Raw genomic sequence first — 25299 nt, 5'->3', positions numbered from 1 at the left:
GGCGGGGCGGGCTATGCTAATCGCAGCTGCTGATCGCTGACGCGCCATCACACCACGCGCCGCCGCGGCCGCCGATTGGCCGGGGGCGACCTGGTCTCATTGACAACAAACCGCGGGGGGCGCGCGCGCCGGGGCCGCGGGGGCGGGGCCGCGGGCCGGCCCAAGATGGCGCGGGGTCGGCGGCGCCCGCCGGCAGCGGCAGCAGCCTCCCCCTGAGCGCCCGGGGCCGCGGCGGGCCCTGCGCGATGGAGGGCGGCGAGCTGGCCGCCGAGAGCATGGACACCCTGACTGAGCTGGGCGACGAGCTCACCCTGGGCGACATCGACGGTAGGCGCCGCGGGAAGGAGCGGGGGGGTTGGGTGGGGACGGTGCGCGTGGGCTTCCCACGCATATCAGGGGGAGCGCTCCGGTCTCCCCGCGCGGACCCGCGGCTGCTGGGGTAGGAGGCGGGGGTGGGTGGTCCTTGGATCGTGCCTCTGGAGTGTTCAGGGTGGGGGCGCTTCCCACGCGGTGCGGGCTGCCACGCGCGCGGGGGGAGCGGGCATCCCGCGTCTCGGGTGGGCACGGGCGGGGGAGCGGAGCGCGTCCCGCCGGGCAGCGCTCGCCTGGCGAGCGGACACGCGTGTCTCTCCTGTCACGGGAGCGCTTCTGAGCTGTTTCCGTGGGGCTGCCGCACGCCTGGAGTGGAGGCCGGAGCCGCAGGAGGGCGGTGGGGCTGTGGGGATCCGAGCTGCCGAGCCCACCCTTGCACCGGTGGGGGTCGGGGAAAGCGGTGACCGTGCTCCCTGCTCCTGCCGCACATCCACGGGGCAAGCGGCGGCTGCCCACGTTCCCCTCGCGTTCCCTCGTGGGTCTTTTAAAGTGGGTGCTAAACGATGGCTGAAGCTGTGCCTCCACTGGTGCCCGTGGGAGGCCGAGCCTCCAAGCCCTCCTGCATCGGAACAGCTCTAACTGCTGAAATTTCCCGTTTTCCCTGTCATCCTAAAACTTTACTGCATCGCTGGCACAGCCCAGACCTGTGAGAAACCCCCTGTTTTCCACCGAAGTGCAGCAAGATGAAGTGCCTGCGTGTGTCGCCTATTTTATGTATATTTTTGGCGACACCAGGTAGCCCCTGAAAACCCCATTGAAAGTGATATTTCTCGGTGTAGTCTGTGCTGTAGCCTGGTGGAGATGAGCTCCTGCCTTAGCTCACTGCTCTGCTGGGCTGTAATCCCAAACAGTGCTCAGTTTTGGGGCTGTCTAAAATATCCTTGTTTAGCTGCTGGGAGATAAAATTTTATCAGTACTTTTAGGTCTCTCTTGACACTGATTTGTCACATAGCTTGGGACAAAATTTATATTCCTTTTTTTCTTTTGTTGTAAAAGAAGAATGTGCCATATGCGGGTGCAGTGGGTTTGGTTATTGCTTATAAAGTTTGATAGTGCACATTGAAGGAGGTGTTTGCTGTTGCTTGAGCACCACATAATGAGTTCTCAGGTTCCATACGGAAACTGAGATGCATTTATGAACCCAGCAATGGCTCTGAACTGAGGTGTGATTCAGAGTGATGAGTAACTTAGGAAAACGAGCTTCACTTTCCTCCCCACCTCCAGGGGTGGATTTTCTCAGGGAAGGCAGGGGGAAGATACATGACAATCCTGCTTTTTTTGTGCATCAGCATGGATTCATCTCAGGGTTTGAAATTTTGCAAGGATTTTCATTTGGTTTTTAAGTCGTCTTGTGGGTGTTCCTCTCCTGTTCAGACTGAGGGGGCTCCTCACTGCCTGTTGTGTGGATTTTGACTTCTTTTGGCAGATGTGCTCTGAGATGTTAGTGCTCACTGGATTCATACTTCAAGACAGGGCACAAGGGTGGCCGGGGGGCCCGAGTGCTGAGCCCAAAGGCTTTGCCTCTTGCCCCAGCATAAGCTCCTCCACCAGTCATGGGCATCTTTTGCTGGCAGGGCACTGCTGGGTAACATCAGAGTACGAGGTTTGAGTCAGTGGGAGGTCGAAGCACATCAAGGTTCAGGACAGAGAAGTTGTTTCTGTTGAGGTGGGAGCCACTGCCTGGGAAAGGCAACTGAAACCCAGCCCTTGCCTTTCTGCTAGGTATTCAGGCCCTGGGCTGATGAAAGCAGCAGAAGCCCTTGGTGGGCTTAATTTTGATTTTGTAATACCTTGTTGACATTTTTTAGCCTTGGGTTGGGCTTGGATATTTTTCTACAGTAAGGTCACTGTGCTTCAGGGCCTGAGACCTAGATACCTCTTCGGCACAGAGGGTGCAGGTGCTCTGGTGACACTGATGGCTCCAGAAGCACCTGAGGTTTCTCACAGTCAGTGTGGATATTCTGCTTTCTAGGTAGGCAAAGGTGTTTTAAAAAGCAGAGATTTAGATTTTGGGTGTCAGCTGTTTCTCTTGCTTTTAATTTTTTGTGCGTTGTTATTAGGAAAGCTCTTGAGCCCTTTAAAAGAGGTGGATTTTAATTAAGACTGCCAGACTTCCTGGCAGTCTTAATTCTGAAAAAATTAAGCTTTAGACTTTTTGCATTCAGTCAAATTTAAGTCTGTCATAAGTAGTGATTTAACTTACAAGAGCAGGAGTAGTTTTTTAAATAATCTGTTAAATCTACTGCATTGAACAAAAAATTCTTTAAAGCACAGCAGTTGAAATTTTGTTCTTATGCTGGAATTTACTCTTCCAGAGCAAATCTTATCTGATTTATGTTTATTCCCTACTTGCAGTTGTGCTGTCTGATAGTTAAATAGCAATCAAATGCAGAGTTCAGGAAGTAGTCTGGATTATTAGTTTTATCACGGTGAGGGTTATTCGGGATGGTCTTAGCTGAAGTCAGTTGGAATGTGAAGAGCTATTTAGTATCTATCTAGATGTTGATCTTGAAACAGCCCTCTTTGTTCTGCTAGTGTTTTGTGAAAGCAGTTAAGGCAATGCATTAAAAAAAGAAATCTTTCATTCCTCTAGTGAAAAGTTGAGACAAGGGTTTGGTCCAGCTGGTCTCCAAGGGTGGCTGCTGCCTCATCTTGGGGGAGCTGTGCATCCCCACTTAGTGTCAGGTTGTGAACAGGTCAGGAGGGCTCATCTCCCAGGCTCCTCCCTCCAATAGACTCTCGTTCTTGAGAGCAGTGGTCATGGCCAGTGCTTAAATGTGTGTCAGGGTGTGGAAGGATTGCTATCCAAAGAGAAAAGTAGAAGTATCGCAGAAATGTGTTGGAATGTGTGTTGAAGGACCAAGAGGCTTGCAGGAGGATTCATCCCTTTGCTCTGTTTCAGACAAAGGAGTGTCAGACAAATTAATTGGGTAATGTGTGGGTGGCATTTCAGAAAGCTGAGTAAATTAATAGCCCTCTTATTGCTGGGGCATAATCCATGGAAACTTCTTGTCAAAAGTTTACTGCTTTAAATCTATTTCATAAATCACAGCAGTGACATGCTTTGGGGTTTGTGAATGAGAAAGGTCCTGGTGTAAGAAGCCCTTTGGTGTGTTTTTTCCTATAAATCAGAAATCTATTTTTTGCTTCCTGAACCCATATTTATTATTTTGTCATAATCTCTCTTAGATTTGTGGGTCCCCTCTTTTCCTGTTTCCAGAAAAAATATATAGGACTTTCAGAAAACCATGGAAGAGCCAGTGCCTCAGGGGCAGGTCCTGGGGTGGGGAAGAATGTCTGATTCCTCATGCCACTGCCTGCACACAGATCAGGGAAAGCATTCATATGTCTTAAGGTATTAAATTGGATTAGATGGAGGGAAGAGGAAGCTCTGCTTATGAATAATGATCTCTTGGTTGTGAAATGTTCACCTCTAGGGGGAAGGCCTATAGTGTTGCAGTAGGAGCTTCTTGATATGGGTTCATAAAATCTTGGAGAAGGTGGGATGGAGAAAACCTCTTGTCCAGTGATTGCAGGCAGAAAACCAACCAAACCAAGAAAAAGTTGTTCTGATGTTTTAAACACATGCATGGATCGATCATGGTACAGTTCTATAAAGTGGTGTTTCCTTTCATGGTTTTGCCCCTATTTTTGTTACGCTTGTAAGTAAAAGAAAGAGAAGATGAGTTATTACCCTGTCTCTTTCTTTTCCAGATACTCCATGGGGCAATACAGAAGATAGGGGAGTTGAAAGCTCCCAAAAGTTAGGTGGGAGAATGGTTTGTGCTGGAATTGTTGAGGTGCTTGGTTTCTTCCTTTTGCAAGGGTTAGACTGAAGGAGTGATGGAACAAGACTCTAATATTTTAGATATGTATTGAAGATGGCTTTAAGGTCTAGTCTGTGCTTGGATCTTGTCTGGAAGGTGTTGTGGGAGGGTCTTACTTTTCACTCTGAACAGCAGCAACAGTGCTTTGCTGCTGGCCACTGGTCTCTCTGGAGGTGTTGCATTGATGTGATGTTCTCTGAAGGTTTTGAAGGACCCAGAGCACCTTCTGTGTACACACATCATAATTCCATGATGTAAATGGCAGGTATCAAAGTATGCAGGTGACGAAATAGTGTTGAACAATTTTTTTTCTGTTTTACAGAGATGCTGCAGTTTGTCAGTAACCAGGCAGGAGACTTTCCAGACCTGTTTTCGGATCCCTTGTGCAGCACCTTCCAGGGCAGCGGCAGCAGTGGCAGCAGCAGCGGGACCCTGGAGCCACAGTTGCAGCGGCCCTACAGCCAGGTGCAGCTCCAAACCTTCCCGGCACCCTCTGCATCCCCCCAGCTCCAGAGCCTGCCCGTGAAAGCAGCACAGACGACTCCTCCAGCCCCTCCACGCTCAGCCCCTGTCCTGCAGCCGCGGCCCTCGGTGCAGCCTCAGCTCCAGCAGCAGGCCGTCATGATCACGCCAACGTTCAGCTCTGCTCCCCAGACCAGGATTATCCAGCAGCCAGTCATCTACCAGAATGCGGCCACAAGCTTCCAAGGTAGTGCTTGCGGTGCTCAGGCTCCAGGTGTGCCTGGTGCACGCGAGATTCCAGGATGTTCGGGCTGTGGATGTGCCCGGTGCACTTGCACTAAATGGCATTAGTGTTCAAACTCCAAGTGTGTTGTCAGCCATGACAAGCCTGATGATCCTTTTCTTGTGATGCTGCCTGTGGGGTGTTCCTTCTCCTACCTGTGTGGCTTTGGAGTTGGGGAGCTTGAGAAATTGTCGGGAATGGGATCTTAAGTATTTTTGTGTGACCTCTTACCATAGTTGTTGTCTTGCTGCTCTCCTCTGGATTGGCCTTCTGCCCTATGGCTCTTGGGAAACTTGTGAAAAGATGTCTTAAAACATTGTTGGCAATCCTGTCCTCCTGCTGATGGGTGCACTGGGTGGATCCAGTCTGTCCCACACAGCAGTCTGGAATGAAGGCACATTTTGTCTACCAAACTCTGGAGCTCAGTACTTGCGCTGAGCAGAGACACCTGTAGGAATATTTAGCAGTCTTCCTTTGGGACTGCTGGATATCTTGATCCTCTTCAGTAGGTTTTGATTCTTTACATGACAGATAGGATCCTATGGTCCACCAAGACCAGGGGGAGTGGGAAAGTGCAGGTTGGATGTCCTGTATAATGCACTGAAGCAGAGTCCTGTGCTATCAGAGTAAGGAGTTTTGGCTCTATTGTCTCTTAGCTGATCCTCTGTGCCTCCTAGAAAGCTGCTATTCTAGGTGCAGTGCCCTGTTGCAGAAGGCACCAAAGCAGCTGGAAGTTTCCCAACATGTGGGATGTGTTAGATGAATGCTCTTCTTCTGATGGGAAGAAGAGGAGTGATGCTAGTAGTATTTCCAGGCTCCAGGAGGGAGGTGTGTGTCTCTCAACCATTTCTGACATCTCTTCTGCTTTTCAGTTCTCCAGCCTCAAGTCCAGAGCCTGGTGACATCCTCCCAGGTTCAGCCAGTGACGATCCAGCAGCAGGTGCAGACGGTGCAGGCCCAGCGAGTGCTGACACAGGCTGCCAACGGCACCATCCAGACCTTAACACCAGCCACGGTCCAGACTGTTGCTGCACCACAGGTTCAGCAAGTTCCAGTAAGTAAAAATGCGGCATGATGGGGGATCCAGCAGAACAGGAAGGTGCTTTCATGGGTCTGGTCCCCTGGCTTGCCTGGGGAGAAGTGGTGAAGCTGTAGGGCTGGTGATCCTGGCTGGGATTGCTTCTGCACAAATGTGAGAAGACCCGAGAGGTTTTAGCCAGCCTGTGTCCCAGAAGCATTTTACTTCATGCAGATCATGTGTGAGAGTCCCTGTTGTGATATGTGATCTGACTTCTTGCCAATGCTCAGCAACTATTTTCAGTAAAACAGTAACTAATTTTAACTTGGTACTGCCAAACCCAGTTGGAAACTTCACTTGAACAGACTTTCTTTGACTTTTGCCTTCTTTGCACGCCCATCACCTCTACCACATCTTATAAGGACTGGTTGATACTGAAATGTGTTCTTTTAATTCTTCTGTCATTTTTTAAAATTGTTTTACTGTTTTACAGTGCCATGTGATTTTTTTTTTCACTCTTGTGCATCTTTGTATTAAAGAAAAACGTCTGTGAGACTCAGTATGACAAAATTGCTATGGTTCAGTTGTACTATGCCATTTCTGGTGTTCTCAGAGAGTCAACAAGGTATTTGAAAAAAAGAGCAAAATAACTTACAGTGGATTTTGATCTGCTTGATGTTAAAGATACAGATCCTTTCAGTGAAAATGCTGGGAGAAGCTACTATGGGTGTTTGCCAAAGCAGACTATCCTAGCTGTGTTAGACTGAATACTCAGACAGTTAAAGTAGAGAGCTAATTATAGGTGTAACCGGAGAGAGAAAAACAGCTTTTCCATCAGCTCTTTTGTGTTTTTATATACTTGTTTACTTCTGGTGACTGGTTTGAAAACCGCTTTCCTGGTGGTTCCTCTGCCCCACTCTATCCACTGCTGTTCGCACTGTCTCCTGCTCAGAGTTTGCATTGAGGCTGATGGAAAGCATCCAGGTGATGCAGGGTACAAGTCAAAGAAACATTCACCTTGTTCTTTTGTCATCCACTGAGTTAAAGCTATGACAACCATGTCATTGCTTACCTCTGGCTACTGAGATCAGCTGGGAAAGGTGTACCTGCTCTCCTCTTCACCTGTAACTCTTTTCAACCTAGGTTCTCGTCCAGCCTCAGATCATAAAAACAGATTCCCTGGTCTTGACAACCCTGAAAACAGATGGCAATCCTGTTATGGCTGCAGTACAGAATCCAGCACTGACAGCACTCACTGCTCCCATTCAGACCACAGCTCTGCAGGTACCCTATTGCTATCCTTCCATCCCTCTCCTCACTGACGTCTGTTCCTATTAACACAAGGAAGAGATTCATGCTTTGGTGTTCTGCAGTGGCACAGACAAAAAGGGGTTTTGAGGGCTGTTGTACACAGGGCAAGTAATACCCTGTTTCTGTCAAGGGTAAACACACAGATTGTATTGTTTGGCTGCCTTCCCATGGCCAGTAAGCAAAGATCAAGGGCACATTTCTGTTTACATTTTTCTGGTACTACGAGGAGTATGACCTAAAACTTCAGTCTAGATTTTAACTTGCAGCCAAAATCTGACTTACTCAGAGTACCTGTGGAACTTACTTTTGCACATCAGTAGTGTCTAACAGTAGTATATTAAATGTGACAACTAATTAAACAACTTTTCAGAGGGCATTTGCAGGGAGGATTTGTCATAATCGTTGGAGGTGGCAGTTGTGCTTCATGGCCTCCAGTTCTAATCAAGTCTTTGAAATGTATGCCCCCAAATAAATATTTATTATGATCTTGTATGTTCTGAACAGATATCTTGGTATAAATATTTATTGGGGGAGATAAGCTTGTCAGTGTGAACCTAAATTTTGACTTGTTTTGCAATAGCGTGGTAGGCTTCTTACATACTTATTAGCAGCCAGGCTAAAATCTTCAATTAATCTGCTTGCTTTTAGATGATGTTTTCACACAACTTGAGGCTTATGAGGTTCTGTCTATCTGAGATATATTTGAACACACTGAAATTAGGTGGATATTAGGCAAGGAAAGGTATAGGACTTAATTTATTTGTCAAGTTCCAGCTTGAGGTGAAACTGAATTAATTTCTGGTATCCCAATTAGAAGACTATTTCAGTCAAAATTGTTTCTCAAATGACTCATTACTAGTTTGTTCTCATGGCTAGCTGCTCTAGGCTAGTTACTGTGTTTTGTCTTTGACAGAAATAACTCTTACTCTCCAAAGCTACTTGCTTCCCTGATCCTTGGTGTACTTCAGAGAACACATGTACCTTTCTAAAGCTTGCTTTGCTAGATTAAGCAGTCTGAACTTTCTTTCATTACAGCTGTCCTAGGAGTCCTTCTGTGCAGCTTTTCTGGTGGGATTCATAATTTTTTTATTTCTGAGTACATACTTACTGCTTTAGTATGCTTAGATGGTCTGTCCTACATCTAGATGCCCAAGTTTGAGCTTTCCATTCTGCTGTATATCTCTCATTAGTCTTAGTTCCTCATATTAAGGCATTTTTATAGCTTATCGGTTGTGGTTTTTTTTTTTTTCCTTTAATGAAATTCAAATCAGTTTGAACTGTGTTCCTCAAGGCAAAGGTTGTTTTTTTCATAGTTGGATCCTTTCCAGCAGTGTCATTACTTGTGAAGTAAGCTGTAGCTGTTTTCATGACTATTTGTCCAAAGAAAAGGTGAATTTTGACACTTGGAGTATAAAGATTGTAGGAACAAGGAGGAACTTTAGTCCCTTTATCTATTTAAGTGGTTGAACAGAGCATAGTATTGGTAGAAATGTTGATGTGCTTGGAGAACAAGAGATGTTCCTATTCCACAGTGACCAGTGTGGGAGCCAGAGTGACAGATTTTTCCTGCGTTGCTGTGCCAATGCTTGTGCCAGCTCAGAAAGATGGAAGGAATTTGGCGTCTCACATTTTCTGAGCAGTACCAACTTGCCCTGATTCATTTTTGTTTACTCCTTCTTCTTTTGTCATCATAAACTTTATATCTAAATTGGCTGATTGCTCTTGACACTTGTTGCATGTGGTCTTTGTAGACCCTCGTTGGGAGCAATGGGACCATTTTGACCACAATGCCGGTGATGGTGGGACAAGAAAAGGTGCCTATCAAACAAGTTCCTGGGGGTGTCAAGCAACCTGAACCACCTAAAGAAGGAGAGAGGAGAACAACTCACAACATCATTGAAAAGCGTTACCGGTCATCCATAAATGACAAAATCATTGAGCTGAAGGACCTCGTCATGGGGACGGATGCCAAGGTGAAGATGGGAAATAAGTGCAAATGTGGTGTCATAAATACTTTGTCTTCAGGTGCTCATTTGCTCTACCAAATGAAGCATTTGGGCACATGCAGCTGTTAGTAGCATGCATATGTGTATTGGTGAGAATCACTTATGCTCAATAATTGTATTCAGGAAGGGTCATCTGCAAAATATTAATTTTACTATGCTAGTGGTACTGTTTCTTGAAAAGAAGCTATACCTTATGCATTGTTCTTACATTAATTAGGTCTAACTTAAAATAGGCCCTCTAGGTAGAATATCCAAGTGGATGCTTTGATAACTCTGCTAAACCAGATCTTGCTTTAATTAAGTTTCCTTTTCCATGTGAGTGCAGTAAGGATGAAGATTTACAGAGCTTTCCAACTTATTTCCTTTAGACACTGAGCTGTAAAAACTCCTGCTTGCTCAAATACTGCAAGCTTTCTTGTGCCACATATTCAGGGTTTGTTCCTACTCGCTTTACCTCATGCTGGTGAGGCAGGCAGTAGTGTTCTTGATACTTTCTGTGACTACTGCACAAATAAATGCACTAGTGAAGTCACGTCCTGTTCCTCTCCATTGGAAGTGGAAGCTTTTAAAAACATGGGTAATGTGCAGTGGCTTCACAGTACTTTTGGCTTATGTTTAGAAGATAAGCTTGCTGCTTTCTGCTGCTGGAAGCAAGGATTGGCATGGAGATGGCCAAGCAAGTAAGGCAAGGAGGGAACTACTTATCTCAGACTTTATCAGTGATCAGGCAGCAGTTTATTCTATCCCAGAATTGATCCACTTCATTTATAAACTGTGGTACTTTCAAAGGACTATTTCTGCCTGAAACCTAGGTGTGAACTCCATTGTAATTTGGATGTTAATCTATTTCTCTGGTACTGTTTTCAAAAGATCTTGGAGAGACCTCATCTTTGTCTTTGATGCGTTGTCCACAGAGCATGCTCTGTTAATGGCTCCATTGCAGTTGCTGAGAGGTCCTTTATACCTTTTTCACCACATGATACAAAGGGTTGTGGTAGTCCTACAGGCAGGAGTGATCCTTTGATACTCTTAATATAAACTGCATTTTGTACATTTAATTCCTTACAGATGCACAAGTCTGGTGTCCTGAGAAAAGCTATTGACTACATTAAATACCTGCAGCAAGCTAACCATAAGCTGAGGCAGGAGAACATGGTTCTGAAGCTGGCTAACCAAAAAAACAGTAAGTTGTGGAGACTCTGTAGCAGATGGGAGGCAGTCAGCATGCATGTAGGATGTATCTTGCAGTTTCTTATCCTTCAGAGAGGTTGTATTGATAGTGGTCAATGTTACTCGAGATGACTGAGCCAATCTGAGAGCTACTGACAGGAGTCAGGATGGAGAAACATGTACATAATGCACTTTGATTTTTTCAGAGCTGTTGAAGGGCATTGACTTGAGCAGTCTGGTTGACAATGATGTAGACGTGAAGATTGAAGACTTCAATCAAAACCTGTTGCTGATGTCTCCTCCAGCCTCTGATTCAGGATCTCCGGCTGGTTTCTCTCCCTATTCCATTGATTCAGAGCCAGGAAGCCCGCTCCTTGATGATGCAAAGGTATTTGTAACTTTACCTGCCAAATTCAAGCTATCTTCTTCAGGATATTTAAGAGCCAGAATTTAAATTCTTATTCTCAAGAGTGGAACCAGAAGACATCTGGCAAGCAGATTTGTAGGGCTTAGAGATTCTCTGTAAGGATGAGGAAGGTGCATGTGTGTGTTTTATCTTTCTTTAAATTATTGAGACTATTTCCTGAGCTGTATTACCTGAGCCCTACCTTAGTTGCTGGAAGAACTGTGCTTATCCTTCAGCCCCTGTACAGTCTCTGTGGACTTAGAGTGCATGTTCATTACCCAAGGAGCCCATGGTTTTTCAGGATATGTATGTCAAGTGAGTAAAGCAGGAGAACTTGGAACTGGATGATGGCATCAGTTGTGGTTTATGAGACCATAAGTAACCAGAGTAACCAAAAGCTGTTAGCTGTCTTTAACTTATGGGTTTTTTTTGTGCATATCACAGAAGTGGTTTTTCTGGGAGATCCTCAAAAGAGTAAGGACAGCAAAGGTTAATCTAACCAGGGATACAGTTACAGTTAATCCTAAAATGACTGGACACAGAAGAAAGTTGAAGGCAGTCAAATATTTCAGCCTCGTCTTACTAAGCTAGGAAAAACTTTACTGGAGTCCTTGCTCTATAGCTCAAAATTTATACATGTTCTGTTTCTCCTTATTCCCTACCCCTTGCTTAGCATAAACATTTTTTGTGCTCCAGAATGGTAAGCATTGTGTTTTTTCTCCTTTTTCTCTCCATTCCTATTCCCTTGAAGGTTAAAGATGAGCCTGACTCCCCTCCTGTGGCACTTGGTATGGTGGATCGCTCTCGAATACTCCTCTGTGCTCTCACATTCCTTTGCCTTTCCTTCAATCCACTGACGTCCCTCCTGGATGCCCGAGGAAGCCCCGAGTCCGACAGCCTGGTGCGCCATGGCTCCGGCAGGAACGTGCTGACCATTGAGTCAGGTAAAGAGCTGGCGTAGCTTGGGCCACAGGGGATGTCCAGCCTTACGTGGTCTCCCTAAAAGCCACCTGCAGCTGTGAAGGCTGCCAGTCACAAAGTGGGTGGTTGCTGTGGTTCAGCAGGATGGGTTTGTGTGTTCAGGGAGTTGTACAGCCTTTGTTTAATGGGTGGGGAGGGCAGTAACTGCAAGGCATGGAAGGAGAGCCAGCTTGGATATGGCTCCAGTTCACATCCAGCGTTCTTCTTGTGTAAAGCCAGCCATGGCTCAGCAGGGTGAGGTTGAAGTGGCGCCTATTTGTAGCCCAGCAGTTTGGGCTTCTGGCATAGACCTTTGAAAAGTAGTTTAGGGTGTAAGGAGTGTCCTTTCCTCACTAGTCTGTGAGGCATGTTCACTTTTGACTTGTTTTTAAGGTAATTGACTGATTTTTGTCACTTAATCATAAAGTATTACTACACTGTTGCTATGGAATCTTGTATCTGGGCTTGTTGATACAATCATTCCATAAAATTCATAGTTAAAAGTACAGTTTAGGAGAGGGTGGGGGATGCTGTAGACATGCAGTTGTTTTCCTGACTGTGATTCCTCAGTGTCACTTTGCAAATTTAACAAAGATTGGAAAATGATACTGGAGTATTGAATACCTGTGGGTGTGTCTTACAGAAAAATCAGAAGACAGCTTTTGGAAAACTAAGTGCTGATTCATTTTTTTATATGTCAGTCCTGTAAAAATAATAATTTGGTTGTGAATTTTGAGGGTTGGAGTTTGGATGAAGAGGTGTTTGGTATAGGTGTTTCCTGATTGAATTGCACTCTTTGCAAAAACTGATTAAACATGTGGCAAGCATAGCAAGACATCCTTCATAGTCCACACTCATTGTATTATCAGGCTTTTGGTGTCCAGGTTAGATTTTAACTTTCCTTTTTGGGATATCCATTGTAGATGCAGCTGGTTGGTTCGGTTGGGTGATGCCCACCCTAATCCTGTGGCTTGTGAATGGAGTGATTGTACTGAGTGTGTTTATAAAGCTCCTTGTGCACGGAGAGCCGGTGACCCGGCTGCACTCAAGGTCCTCAGTCACCTTCTGGAGGCACCGCAAGCAAGCGGACCTGGATTTGGCACGGGTAAAGTTGACTCGTTGTTTTTCATCAAATGCATCTTTTAGATGGGATTGTGGGTAAATGCTTCCCAGTGAGGCAGTGGCCTTACACTTGCAAGATACTGTATTCCTTGATGGATCATCCTGTGTGATTTCAGAGAAGATGTTGCCAGGTTGTTCTGAGCAGATTACTGTCCTACTCAGCCTAAGTTAGAGAGGCATGAAAGGAGTGGAAGAGGCTCCTAATGTCTGTCCTTGTTCCTAGCTACTGCACCTTGTATTAGTTTTTGGCAGCAGCATATTGGGTTTTGTCCAGAATCTGACCTCTGCTGTGTCTGTCTGCTGTCCTCCAGCTTCTTGGAAGTCCTTTTTATTGTTGAGGAAACATTATATTATAATATTATATTATAACATTATATACAACATAATGTTGAGGGAAATTTCCATGGTGTTTGACAAGGCAGGAAGCTCTTGTAGTGCTGACGTGTCTTACAGGGAGCACAGGATCAGAACCATGTGTAGAGAAAGTATATTTAGGGCCAGATTTCAAGCTGGTTTTCAGTTTCTGTGTTGATGTCCCTCTGCTAAAGATCTTGTCCTGACTTGCACATCAGTTTGTCATGCTCCCAGTGCCAAGGAGGTCCCAAAGTGTCTCTCATAGTGATTTTTGTTGCTGAACCTTTCGTTGTGTTATTTGCAGGGTGATTTTGCTGCAGCTGCGTCAAACCTGCAGACTTGCCTGTCAGTGCTCGGACGAGCACTGCCAGCTTCCCGCCTGGACTTGGCCTGCAGCCTGTCCTGGAATGTGATCCGCTATAGCCTGCAGAAGCTGGCGCTGGTGCGGTGGTTGCTGAAGAGGACTTCTCATCAGTGGCGGGCAAGGGAGGCCACTGCAGGATTCGAGGATGAGGCCAAGACCAGCGCTCGGGATGCAGCCCTTGCGTATCACAAGCTCCATCAGCTCCACATAACAGGTGGGGGCAGAGGTGGCAGATCTGCTGTCTGGTTTTCCTGAATGAGGAGACTCAGCTGATCCTGGAGTATACAGGGAGAGGACTACAGCCTCTCTCCTCTGGGAGGACTGCTGTTAGAAATTAGCCTGACAAATTTTAGGAGCCATTTAGTAAAACACAGCAGGTTCATGCAATTAGAGAACTCTATAAGAATAGCTGAAGCAACAGCAGTCTAAGCTTCTCATATCAACAGGTTCTTGTTGTTTCTTTAGGATAGTAGTCCTGCAAATTGTGGTAGTATTTAGTAGCTGGTACTACTGATAAAAATTAACACTTTTCCTTCTCCTGCTGATACAGGTAAACTTCCCTCCAGCTCAGCTTACTCGGGCTTGCACATGGCATTGTGTGCTGTGAATCTGGCTGAGTGTGCAGAAGAAAAAATCCCACCCAGCACGATGGCAGAAATTCACCTGACTGCTGCAGTTGGCTTGAAAACCCGCTGTGGAGGCAAGCTTGGTTTCCTGGCGGTGAGTTATCTTCTCTGATCACACCCTCAAGCAGAGATCTAGGAAAGCCTGGAAGCTGGCATTGCTGCATCTTGGAGAGGGCATCTACTTAGCACTACAATTATAATATGACCTGCAATTATGATATTAACTGTAATTATGATACAATCTTTGTCCTTGGTGGTGCTGCTCTTTCCTTAGATACTGTTCTCAATCTTGTCCTCTTCTTTCACCAGAGCTACTTTCTCAGCCAGGCTCAAAGCCTGTGCAGCTCAGAGCGAAGTGCCATTCCTGACTCGTTGCGCTGGCTGTGCCACCCCCTGGGACAGAAGTTTTTTGTGGAACGAAGCTGGATGGTGAAGTCTGCTGCGAAGGAGAGCCTGTACTGCACGCAAAGGAATCCTGGTGAGAGACGCTCATTTCACAAGTGTGTGGCATCCCAGCACTTTGAGGCAGTCTTTCCACTCTTGTCTGGGACAAAAGTGGGTGTCACGTGTGAGAGTGTGTCCTTTTATCCCACCCTGCTTGTTCTGATCGCTGAGAGGGCACGAGGAGCTGAGACGTCTCCTCAGCCTGCAGGGTCTGGCTTGCCTCCCTTTGTATCCTGTGCTGTGTCACACTGCTTGTCTCTTTATCTGCTGGAACACAGCCCAAAGGTGGCCCTGAATGTCTGGGGAGTGACTTTGGAGTGATCAAGGTTTACCATCTGCAGAGTGGTGTTGTCACTTTTTTTGCTGAGAGGCTGAAGTGCCAGAGGGATCTTCTAAAACTTAGTCTCTAAATCATTCCATTAGTTTCTTGAGAATTTCCCTCTACTGTTTTTCCTCATGCTCTTTCCTACATTTTGATTCTTCTTTCTGAGTGTATTGGGAGGTTTCTAGGGCGATATGCAAGTGAAATGGTTTGGTTTATCCTTCTTCTCTAGCGGATCCCATTGCACAAGTCCATCAGGCATTCTGTGAGAACCTGCTGGAGCGAGCAGTGGATTCACTTGTGAAGCCTCAGACTAGGAAGGAGGTAGCAGGACAAGAGGAGGAGGAGTCGTGGTGAGTATGTGTGGCCCACTGGGCAGTGCTGACCACAGCAGCAGGCTCTGAGGCAGAGCTCATAACCACTGACCAAGTGCTGTGGAGCTTGGTTAGTCCTTGTTAAAGGCTTGGAATGACAATGCTGGTCTGACCGCCACTGCTTATTAGCAGAGCAAGCTTTGCCTCTTTGTATTAAAACCTCTCAAGTCAAAGGTGAACCTGGGAGTGGTGGGGATTTCTGGTGTTAGCTGGCATAATACTGGTTGATTGCTCAACTAAATGGGTGGCACTTTCTCTGCTGAGAAAAAGTTTAATGTTCAGGAGGACTGAAATTAGAGTGTACCTACCTTTTCTATAGACCAAGACATATGTCCAGGGCTTCTAGAGCATGAAGGTCTGGCAGGTCAGAGAATGAACCCACCAGCTTGCTACTTTGTGCATGAATGTTCTTCTGAGTGTGACATCTACCTGCAGTAAAGAGCCAGATGTGTGGCAAGAGGAGGAAAGATGATGTTAAACATAATGTCATTGTCTCTAAGCTCTTTGACCAAATGAAAGGAGAAAGTAGGTGGGAAACAGCAGCTTTTTGTACTGAACCATGTCCAGCTTTCCCCTGGACTGCATAGGATGCAGGAACCCAGGCTTTGCTAGTAATTTAGCACTGTTTCATGCTGATCTCCAAATATGCTGGTGCCAGGCAAATGTTACATACATATATGGGAAGCTCTGTAAGAATCCTGTCCACAGAAAGTGTGGGTAAAAGCCTCAGATGGGAAGATAATCCAGTTTCCCTACCTGTGCAGGAAAAATACTCTATAGCTTTGGGTTTTTTCCCAATCTCATCTGTTTCCTGGCAGAGAAGGAGCAACAGTTTGGTTTAATTGTTCACGATTGGATGCTGCTGTTGAGAGACGGTAGCAGGATTTGTATAAGGGAGGTGGATTTTATACCCAATATCCAATGTATTGTCACTATACTTGTGGGAATCCTGTCTCCTCATGGGAAGGACTAGATCTAGTATAAGAGCAAGCTTTTTTGTCCCACTCTAGGGGTGGGAGCTCAAGATCTTCATCTGTAGCATGTCCCAGTTAAATTAGGTCATTGGTGCATATGCTATTTTCTCTGACCAATGCTGAGAGCTTGCTGTCACTCCCATTCTTACATATTTACATATATGCAAATAATCAAAGAAGTGTAGTTCAGCCTCTTTTGGAGGCAGTTGATTGAAAAGGAGCCTATAATTAACTTGTAACATATGTCTATGTTTGAGGTGAGTTCTGTGCTGGTGGTCATGAAAGGGGAGATGTGAAGCTGCTCGTCTTGGAGCATTGCTCTGCGCTTCTAATCATGGGGTGGTCTCTTCAGTCCACCAGTGTTGTGTTATTTGTAGAGCTTGAACTTTCTGTGGGCTTAATGGGTCAGCACTGTTTAAACATGACTTGTGAACGAGAAGTGCCTTGGTATCTTCTGTTTGACAGCATAGCAAAGATCTGCCTTGTTCGTTGTTTCAGTGAATTCTCAGGTGCCATGGAGTACCTGAAATTGCTCAACTCATTCTTGGACTCAATGGGAAGTGGAGCCCCACCCTTTGCCAGCAATTCTGTCCTCAACTCTGCCCTGGGTAAGTCTGGCAGAACTGAAGCTCTTTCAGATGCAGGATCTACTGCCAATACAAATTCCCTCTCCCTACCACCTCTCAATCTCTAGTTTGAGAGGAGAAATGCAGTTGTTGGAGTGAGGCCTGATTGCATGCCATTGTGGTACCACAGCTCAGACTGGAAGAAAGTGATTAAGAAGGCTTATAAATTTGGCTCTGTATTGTAATGCTGAGTGCCCAGCCAGGGACTCCTGCTATTTGTATTGTTGGGCAATATTTTATTTCCAATCTGAACCCTGTGCCCTTGCCTGAGAGCGTGCTCCTAGCAATGCAAAGTGGGAGGAAGGGTGGAGCATATAAACAAACATAGCAGCATTGCAGTTGAAGTACAGGAGGGTTTTTTTTCCATTTAATTACCTACTGAACTGGGTTGCTCCCACTTTCACGGTGGCTGTCAGATATATTCCTCAATCTCCAGAGACCTGCAGCCTCTGCTGTAAGCAAGCTCTGGGCATATATTGGAAGGGCTTGTTTTGGTCCCTTGGTGTATATTTAGTGGGACAGCAAGGGCAGCAGAATCCTTCTGAGCCATGTGCTCATCTGGGCTGGGTTGGTAACAGGCTGCTGGAGTATTTGTTTAGCTTGGTGTTGGTACAGACAGCACCTGGCAGCTCACTGGGATGCTGGTGCAGCTTTAGACACAGACTAACTGCTGTATCTAAAATGTATAGAGAAAACATAGTATGAAAACTAAATAATTATTTTTTGAAAGGGGAGTCTGTACTTCGGTCAGTATTGCCATAGAATTGAAAAGCAGGTAAGAGTAGCAGAACATATGTCCTTTCTCCCTAAGCAAGCTTTGGGAAGTTTTTGAGGGGATGTTAAATAATGAAGGAAATTCTATAGGGAGCCCAGTGTACTGTCTTTTCATGATGGTGATCGGTGCCAATCATGAATGTATATAAGAGTGGAGAAGTTATTTTGGGGCGGTGAGTGCAAATCATTGTCAGGAAAGAAGTCAACAAATTTCTAGACAAGATGGTGGGATATATTCTTGTTGACAAGATACAAACATGCCATCCAAAACTCTGCTTGCAGTCAGATGTAGGGTGTTTGCATGCTGCCAAGTTCCTTTATGTTCTTGCAGTGCATTTCAGCATTCACATGGGTGGCTGAGTTCCCATAGGTTCAGTTTGGGCTCATTAGCATCAATCCCAGCAGAAAGCACTGGCAAGGGCCTGTGATACCTGTCCATTTCTCCAAGTGTGAGGGAGCCGGGTGTGCTATCCTGGGCTGCAGCCACTGGTTCTGTTTTGCAGGTCCCGACATGGTGTGCCGGTGGTGGTCAGCAGCTGTGGCTATGGCAGTCGCTTGGCTCAGAGGGGATGATGCAGCTGTGAGGTCACATTTTGCAGAAGTGGAGCGCATGCCAAAGTCCCTGGAGATGTCAGAGTGAGTAGACCTCATACACTTTTCAAACTGCTACCCCTTCTAAATGGTGTGACTCCTTCCCCTAATGCTGTCCTGTAGAGTTACACCTACCTGTGCTCCGGAGCTGCAGGTTCTCTTGTGCTCTGCAAGTGCCAGTGTGCTCAGTAGTTAATGTGTAGGTCAAGGCTTGCAGACTGGTAGTAAAGCTGTGGACTGGAAGTCACAGTCATAGTTGCTTTGTTAGGGATGTCTTTTGGCTTTGTTCTAATTGCACAGTCTCCCACCTTCTAAAATCTACTAAAACTCATGTGATGATGGAAAGGATGGTGTCACCATCTCAGTTCCTTTGCACTAAAGAATTTTTGCCAGCTTCCTCTCATTTCTCTGTTCTGTCTGTGTAGGTGAGAAACAATTGCCGTCTTTTTTCTGTCTAAGGAGTGATGATATCTCTTGAAGGTGGGAGAGTGAAAACTGATGCTGTAGCAGCATGACATGGTATTGCTTGAAAGCAACCTGCTTTCTCTTTCAGGAATGCCCTGGTGAAAGCTACCTTCTACATGTGTAAAGCTATGCAGGCCTCTCTGTCTGGGAAGGCGGATGGACAGCAGAGCTCCCTGGGTCACTGTGAGAGGGCCAGCAGTCACTTGTGGAACAGCCTCAACATGAGCAGTGGCATGTCCAGCACTGTCCTCAACAATGTAAGCATTGTAAGCCCTGGGATAACACACGATCTGTCTTGGTTGTAAGGTTGGTCTTGTTGCAGGTGTGCCATTTCTGTTGTAGCTGCATTCTCCATTCACTCTGTGTATCGTGGGATTAGAGGGAGGCTTCTTCCCTATCCTTGAAAAAGGCATTGCCATTGTTCTGTTTCTGCTGTATGGGAGAGCAGAGCCGCAAGTACAGTGTCGTCTCCCTGGGCACAGTGTCAACTCTTGCTTCTCTTGTGCCAGTAGCTATCACCCCTTTCTGGTGCTTTGACCAGTTGAATTTGGCCCTGCATAGATGGAAAGTATCGATCTCTCTCCTCCAGGTCAAGTTGGTGATACCTGTAAAAAACGACATCACTCAGTCAAGTCTGCTCGTTTCAGGCCACACTTATGAATGTTTGAATCCTCTGACACAGAAGTGTGACTGTGCTGTTCTACTCCTGAGTTTGTGTGGGGCTTCTTTTTCTTCTTTCCAGGATTATGTAAAACTGGAGCTTCCCTCCATGGCATATGGGACGTGGTTCTGGTCCCTTTCGTCGTTGCTGGGTGGCAGCTGTAGTGCATTGTAGTTGCATTGCATGTTGTGGCAGTGACTGTGCAATGTTTCTGCAGTGCAGTACAGAGGCACTCTCTGTTCAGCAGCACAGGCAGAGAGCCCTCCCAGAGCCGGGAGCAATGCTAGGGGGCAGCAGCAGATGGGGAAAAGAGGTTTGGCAGCCGCTGTTGGCTGTGCTAAGACTGCCTCTTTTTTCTCTGCAGGTGGCACGGCTATCTTTGCTGTTTTCCACTAGTTAGCGTCACTTTTTTGGGCAGGAAAACCTCTGCGGGAGGCTGTGTTTCTGTGGGATCAGTTTGTATTTGTTAGCATTGATCCCAGTGAAAGGTACAGGCAAGGGCATGTAACATTGATGCAATGTGCCCTTGGCACGTTTCCTTGTCTTGTTCGAGAGATGCCACTTGGGGAAAATGCAAAGGCCTGCTCCCTTTGGCACATTGTAGTAGGGTGACACAGCGGGGAGGTCAGGGGAGCCCCCCAGATGGGCTGGAAGTGCTGTGGCTGCCTTCCCACCAGCAGCTATGTAGCTTGTTACTCACCCAATGCTATGTGTTACTAAAAGTATGTGCCTGAGCATCTTGCCTCTTGCAGATGATCCAGCTGCTGGCCTGTGACTTGCTGCTCTCCCTCCGCACCAGCCTGTGGCAGAAGCAGGCGAACGCCAGCCAGGCGCTGGGTGAGACGTACCACGCGTCGGCCCCCGAGCTCACGGGCTTCCAGCGCGACCTCGGCAGCCTGCGCAAGCTGGCCCACAGCTTCAGACCCGCCTACCGCAAGGTGAGGGCTCGCCTCTGTGCCTGCTCCACCTCCTGCTTATCTAGAGCCCTTCCTGCGGGTGATGGGAAGCTGGTGCCCTTGGGAACATAGGGTGCATCAAAGCTTTTGTGGTTTGTATACTTGGGGTGGGATGCTGTTCCATTACCAGCCTCCATACTTTCTTTTGGTGGGTGATGAAGGAGACTCCTGTGGGAGTTCAGTACATGTGTGAAGTATCCACTTTAGTTTCTGCGTAGAAAACCATCAGCACATGTATATTGCCAAATACCATGGCATCCTGTCTATTAAGGTGGCTTCAGACTGGGTCTGTTCCTCTCGGGAGCGTGGAAGGAATTTTCCTCAGCCATGTTGGCTCTGCTGAGTAGCTGGAGGGTCAAATGCCTTCTGCAGCTGTAGAGCCTCAGGTGCTTTTCTTGGCATTTCCCTGCTTCTCTTCAGTTGATCTAGTTTTAAGCTTCTGTAGAGAAAGTGGAGTCTAATACTTGGACACGAAAATTGTCCTGGTGTTGTCAAAATCTAGATTTCACGGCTTGATGCTGTTACCAAAGCACTGTACTAGCAGGTTGAGAATCCTAGACCACAGTGCCAAAGTTTGCTTTTGGATTTTTCCACCTTATTACCTGCTCTCAATCCTCCCCCTTTCCAGGCCACTCACAGTTAGGTGTCAATTTTTTTTCCCCTTCCTCATGGTTGCCCTGACCTGCAAATTCCCCAGAGACAGGTGGAAAGATGAGGGAGGAATGTGGAAATGGGTCTCTGTTTTTATCAAGGTGTCAGTGCTCTGCTCTTGAAACGTGGTGGCTGAGAGATGACAGTTCAGCCACAGCATTGTGCTTCTGCCAGCCCACCTCTCATCTTCCATCTTACCTTCCTTTCCAGGTCTTCCTGCACGAGGCCACTGTGCGCCTGATGGCAGGTGCCAGCCCTACCCGCACCCACCAGCTGCTGGAGCACAGCTTGAGGAGGCGCACACCCCAGAGCAGCAAACAAGGTCAGCCTTCAGGCCCAGGCAGTGACCCACTGCATGTGGGACTGGGAGGGGGGCAGTGTTTGGACAAGGTGTAGGGGCATAGATACAACCTGCAGTGTCTTCTGCTGTGTCAGGATAATGAGCTGCCATCAGTCTGTGGCTCAAGGCAATGCTTCTGCCATGTTCTCTACAAGACAGCTAACATGAGCTGCAAGCCCTGGGCTGCAGGTGTCAGCGAACAGACTGGAAAACATGTGCCTTCATGAAGCTACAAGTGCACAAAACTTGGCAGTCTGGGGTTTGGAGTGGTCAGTGCAAAAGGCAGAAGCTGGGGATTCTAAAGGGAAGAGTCAGATGAAGGATGTAAGGGAATGGGAAGCATGCATGCCAATGTTGGGATGAGCCCTAGGAAGTGAACTGAAAGGAACTGCCTCTGTAGAAGACAGGACTTACAGTTTCTACCGAACTCTAGCTTAAGACTGTTCTCTGCTAGCCAAAAGGCCCTCAGGGTGCCCCCTGCTCTTGGCTCAGCCAGGGGATGCCAGCCAGAGAAACCTGTGCTCAGTGGTGGCAGTTCAGGGCCTGTGTGGTGGGGTTTTCTCATGCAGGTGGTAGCTCTGTTATGAGTTTTCTCTCTTCACTGTTTGTCCATAGGTGAACTGGACACGTTGCCAGGCCAAAGGGAGCGGGCCACGGCTATCCTGTTGGCCTGTCGCCATCTCCCCCTCTCCTTCCTGTCCTCGCCAGGCCAGCGAGCAGTGCTGCTGGCCGAGGCTGCCCGCACCCTGGAGAAAGTGGGGGACAAGCGCTCCTGCAATGACTGCCAGCAGATGATCGTCAAGCTCAGTGGGGGCACGGCCATCGCTGCCTCCTAATGCCGGCATGGGTTCCCTTTGTGCAAAGACAGCCTGGTTGAGCATCAGCCTGGACTTCCCTTCTGGACCTTAGAAAAAGTGCTAGGTTAGGGCTGTGCTGGTGGGATCAGGATGGGGTGGGAGAGGGAGGGAAGGGTTTTGGGTTTTTTTCTAAACTTGCCCCAGGTTTAGCTTTACTAGCTTCCTTGCTTGTTCTCAGGCACTGCAGCGGGATTCTGTCTAATTGTGATTTTTGTCACTGTGCCTGGGGCTGTTGAGAAGCACTGCCCCGATATAAATCACCTGTCCCTGCTTGGGACAGAAGCCCACAAGCCCACAGCATAGAGAAGTGGCACATCCTGTGTCTGTCCTCAGGGGTATTTTGTTCCCTTTCCAAACACCTCTGCAGAAAGGAAATCTCTGGGGAGGGCAGAGGATCTGTTCAAGCCTTGTCCCTTGGGACTGCTGGGGCCTAAGGCTGTTTCCAAAAGAGAGGGAAAGGCTATCCTTGAGTTGTGTGTCAGGAAACTGAAGCCCTCTAGACCCAACTTAACCTAGGTGCTCTGGGAGTATTGCTTGGGGCCAGTACTGCCTGGAAAATTTCTCTACAGTTTTTATACAAGTTTTTTAATAGGAATGTTTGTGGCTTTACAAAAACAAGGGGAACAATGCAGCAGATTTCCCTTCCCTTCTGCTTCATGCGTCTTTTCCTGTGATAGCTGCCTCCAGTTTTCATCAGGGGGTGGATTTGTGGCAGACTGCAACAAGCAGAGCCTGGTAGACCTTGGCATCCCTGGTCATCTGGTGCTGGGTGGCAGCAGAGGTGGGCATGCTGTGCCCTGCACGTAGCACGAAGGGTGAATGCTTCTCTGGTGCCTTTTCGTTGATGCAGAAACAATTTTTAGAAACAGGTTTTTTTATGTTACTCAACTCCCAGTCCTAGAACTTCTCTTCAGGTGTTTCTCCTTGCCTTTTCTAACTGTTCCACAGCTCAAATCCTACAGGATTTGGGAGGCCATGGTTTAGGGTGCAAGTCTCCCAGCTTTGTTGCCGTTGCTATTCCAAGCAGTTTGACTTGCAGGTGTTGAATTGCCTGTGACTTTCCAGGAGTAGGAGGTGGATTTGGGACAGGGAGAGAACGGTTCGCCCTCTTTCTCTCTGCCTTTCCTGTTGCATCTCTCCAAAGAAGTGCAGAGTGGTTGCCCTCTCACATGTGCACATGTGGAAACCAGCCTTTGGCAAGTGGGCATTGCTGTTCCTCCATGTGTACGGCCGGTATGTTCTCCATGCTGGCAGCTCGAAGCATTTAGATACAGGCAGCCATCCAAACCCATCCTGTCTCAATCAAGCCTGTACTGCCCAGCTCCTTCAAACTTGGACTGTTTTGCAAGAAGCTTTATATTTATCCAGCTCTTGCAGAGAAGTGTGAGCTCCTTCAGAATGAGAAGAGAAAGATGAGTGCTTGTGGTTTCCCCTTGCACAGGGTATTTTGGCATCTGGGAGGGCCATTTCATGTGCTCTGCAGTATTTGAACACAGATAATGCTAGTCCTGGCATTGCCCAGCTTCAAGGAGATGAAAACTGGGGCCAGGAGAAACCTGTCTCCCAGACTGTTCCCAGTGAGTGTGGTCTGTAGCTGTGGACAAAAGACTGGGGACCAGAAGGTGTTTGCCTGCCTCCCCCACTTGATTTGGTGAATAGCTGGTGGATGCTCAGCTGCGATAGCCGGTACTGTCCTACTGGCTGGGGTGTCCCTTGCTTCCTGGAGTCGGTGGTTGCAGGTGGAGCTTATTGTTTGAGGGGAAGAGGTTGCTCTCAAGTATCTGATCAGTGTAGGGGAAGCTCTGGTGGCGGCAGCTTAAGCTTTGAGCAGGTACTCTTAAGTGTGCAGAGCAGCTCTTGATTTGTGCACATTTTGATTGCTCATTGCCAAGTTCATGAGCTTATCAGTGATCCTATTTTTTGGGGTAGATTTCCTCTTACTGATTTTTTTTTCCTCTTCTGTGGCTCTCATGCTGTCTTCCTTGTCATGGAGTATTTTTCTTAAAACACAGAAACTCCTTGCCTGTGGCAACCTAAGTTACCTTGCATTTCTCCAGGTCTGCGTGCAGCACATGGGCAGTTCTGTGCTTTAGTAAAATGGGAGGTAAAGCTTTGGGAAAGCAGTGATGCTGAGGTTTCAATTTGTCACTAATGGTAGTCTGAGCCCTGGGGGCTGGGCTGCAGGGAGTACTGGCTGGGCCAGGAGCTGGGAGAAGCTGTTGGGCTGAAACCCAGGTACAGAATAGAATGAAGCACCAAGGGTCCTAGCATGGCTGGTATGTCTCTGCCCCCTCCAGAGTGAGGGATCTTTGCCCTGTTTTTTTCTACACAGTTCAAAAATTTGCTGTCCATCTGTCCCTACAACTTTTTTTATATGTGTGTGTATATACTGTAACTTTTTTGGTTTGTGGGTGGGAGGAAATTGTTTTATGGATTATGTGAAGAAAGTCTATTTATCCACATGGAGTTCAGAGTAGGGATGCTTTGTGAAATGAGATGCAACTGGTGGTGGGGAAGTTGCCCAGGGAACATATCTGCTGTCTGAAAACCCTGTTCCAGGGCTTCTGAGCATCTGTTACCTAATAAAGATGAATGTTACCACCACCTCCCACCTGCCCTCTTTCTCTTGGCTCTGTTCATCCCACCCAGCAGCTGCTCGTAAGCAGAGGTGAGCTTGAAAAGTCCTTTAGAAACATAAAACCTCACAGGCACCTTGTGAATCTGTCAGTCCTTTGTCCGGATGACCTAGAGAACAGAACTGTACCGTTTGCAATCAGAGTCCCTTGGAGGAGCAAGTGTGGTGTCTCCATGCTCTTCTGGAAGCAGCTCAAGAGGATGATGGCTCGAGCAGAGCCAAGCAAGGTGGAGCTGGGCCAGAAGCTTGCAATTTTAGGAGCTTCTCTAGGGGAGGAAGGCTGTTACCTGACCTTGCTTTAGAACAATGTCCTTTCGCTCCATCTCTTTGTTTCTCTGCTCCCCCTGG

General features: G+C 47.2%; 1 protein-coding gene across 2 annotated transcripts; it reads left to right on the top strand.

The window, feature by feature from the left end:
- The first annotated feature begins 155 nt into the window (after window positions 1-155).
- On the top strand, window positions 156-24927 carry SREBF2 (sterol regulatory element binding transcription factor 2). Of its 2 annotated transcripts, none has more exons than XM_021552879.2 (19): window positions 156-327; window positions 4522-4908; window positions 5817-5998; window positions 7106-7246; window positions 9025-9246; window positions 10348-10462; window positions 10656-10837; window positions 11607-11799; window positions 12739-12920; window positions 13596-13869; window positions 14206-14375; window positions 14591-14759; window positions 15280-15400; window positions 16894-17003; window positions 18299-18431; window positions 18940-19108; window positions 20265-20450; window positions 21330-21441; window positions 22075-24927. In XM_021552879.2, exons 1-19 carry the CDS (start codon window positions 246-248, stop codon window positions 22293-22295), a joined length of 3351 nt encoding a protein of 1116 aa, XP_021408554.1. In that variant the 5' UTR covers window positions 156-245; the 3' UTR covers window positions 22296-24927. The 2 variants fall into 2 exon arrangements, with proteins under 2 accessions (XP_021408554.1, XP_077639747.1); XM_077783621.1 differs by lacking the exon at window positions 156-327 and adding an exon at window positions 387-439.
- Window positions 24928-25299: the final 372 nt, after the last annotated feature.

Source organism: Lonchura striata, chromosome 5 (genome assembly GCF_046129695.1).
Source record: "Lonchura striata isolate bLonStr1 chromosome 5, bLonStr1.mat, whole genome shotgun sequence".
NCBI classification, from domain to species: domain Eukaryota; kingdom Metazoa; phylum Chordata; class Aves; order Passeriformes; family Estrildidae; genus Lonchura; species Lonchura striata.
Note: the sequence above shows the minus strand (reverse complement) of the source record. Positions and strands in the feature narration are given on the sequence as shown.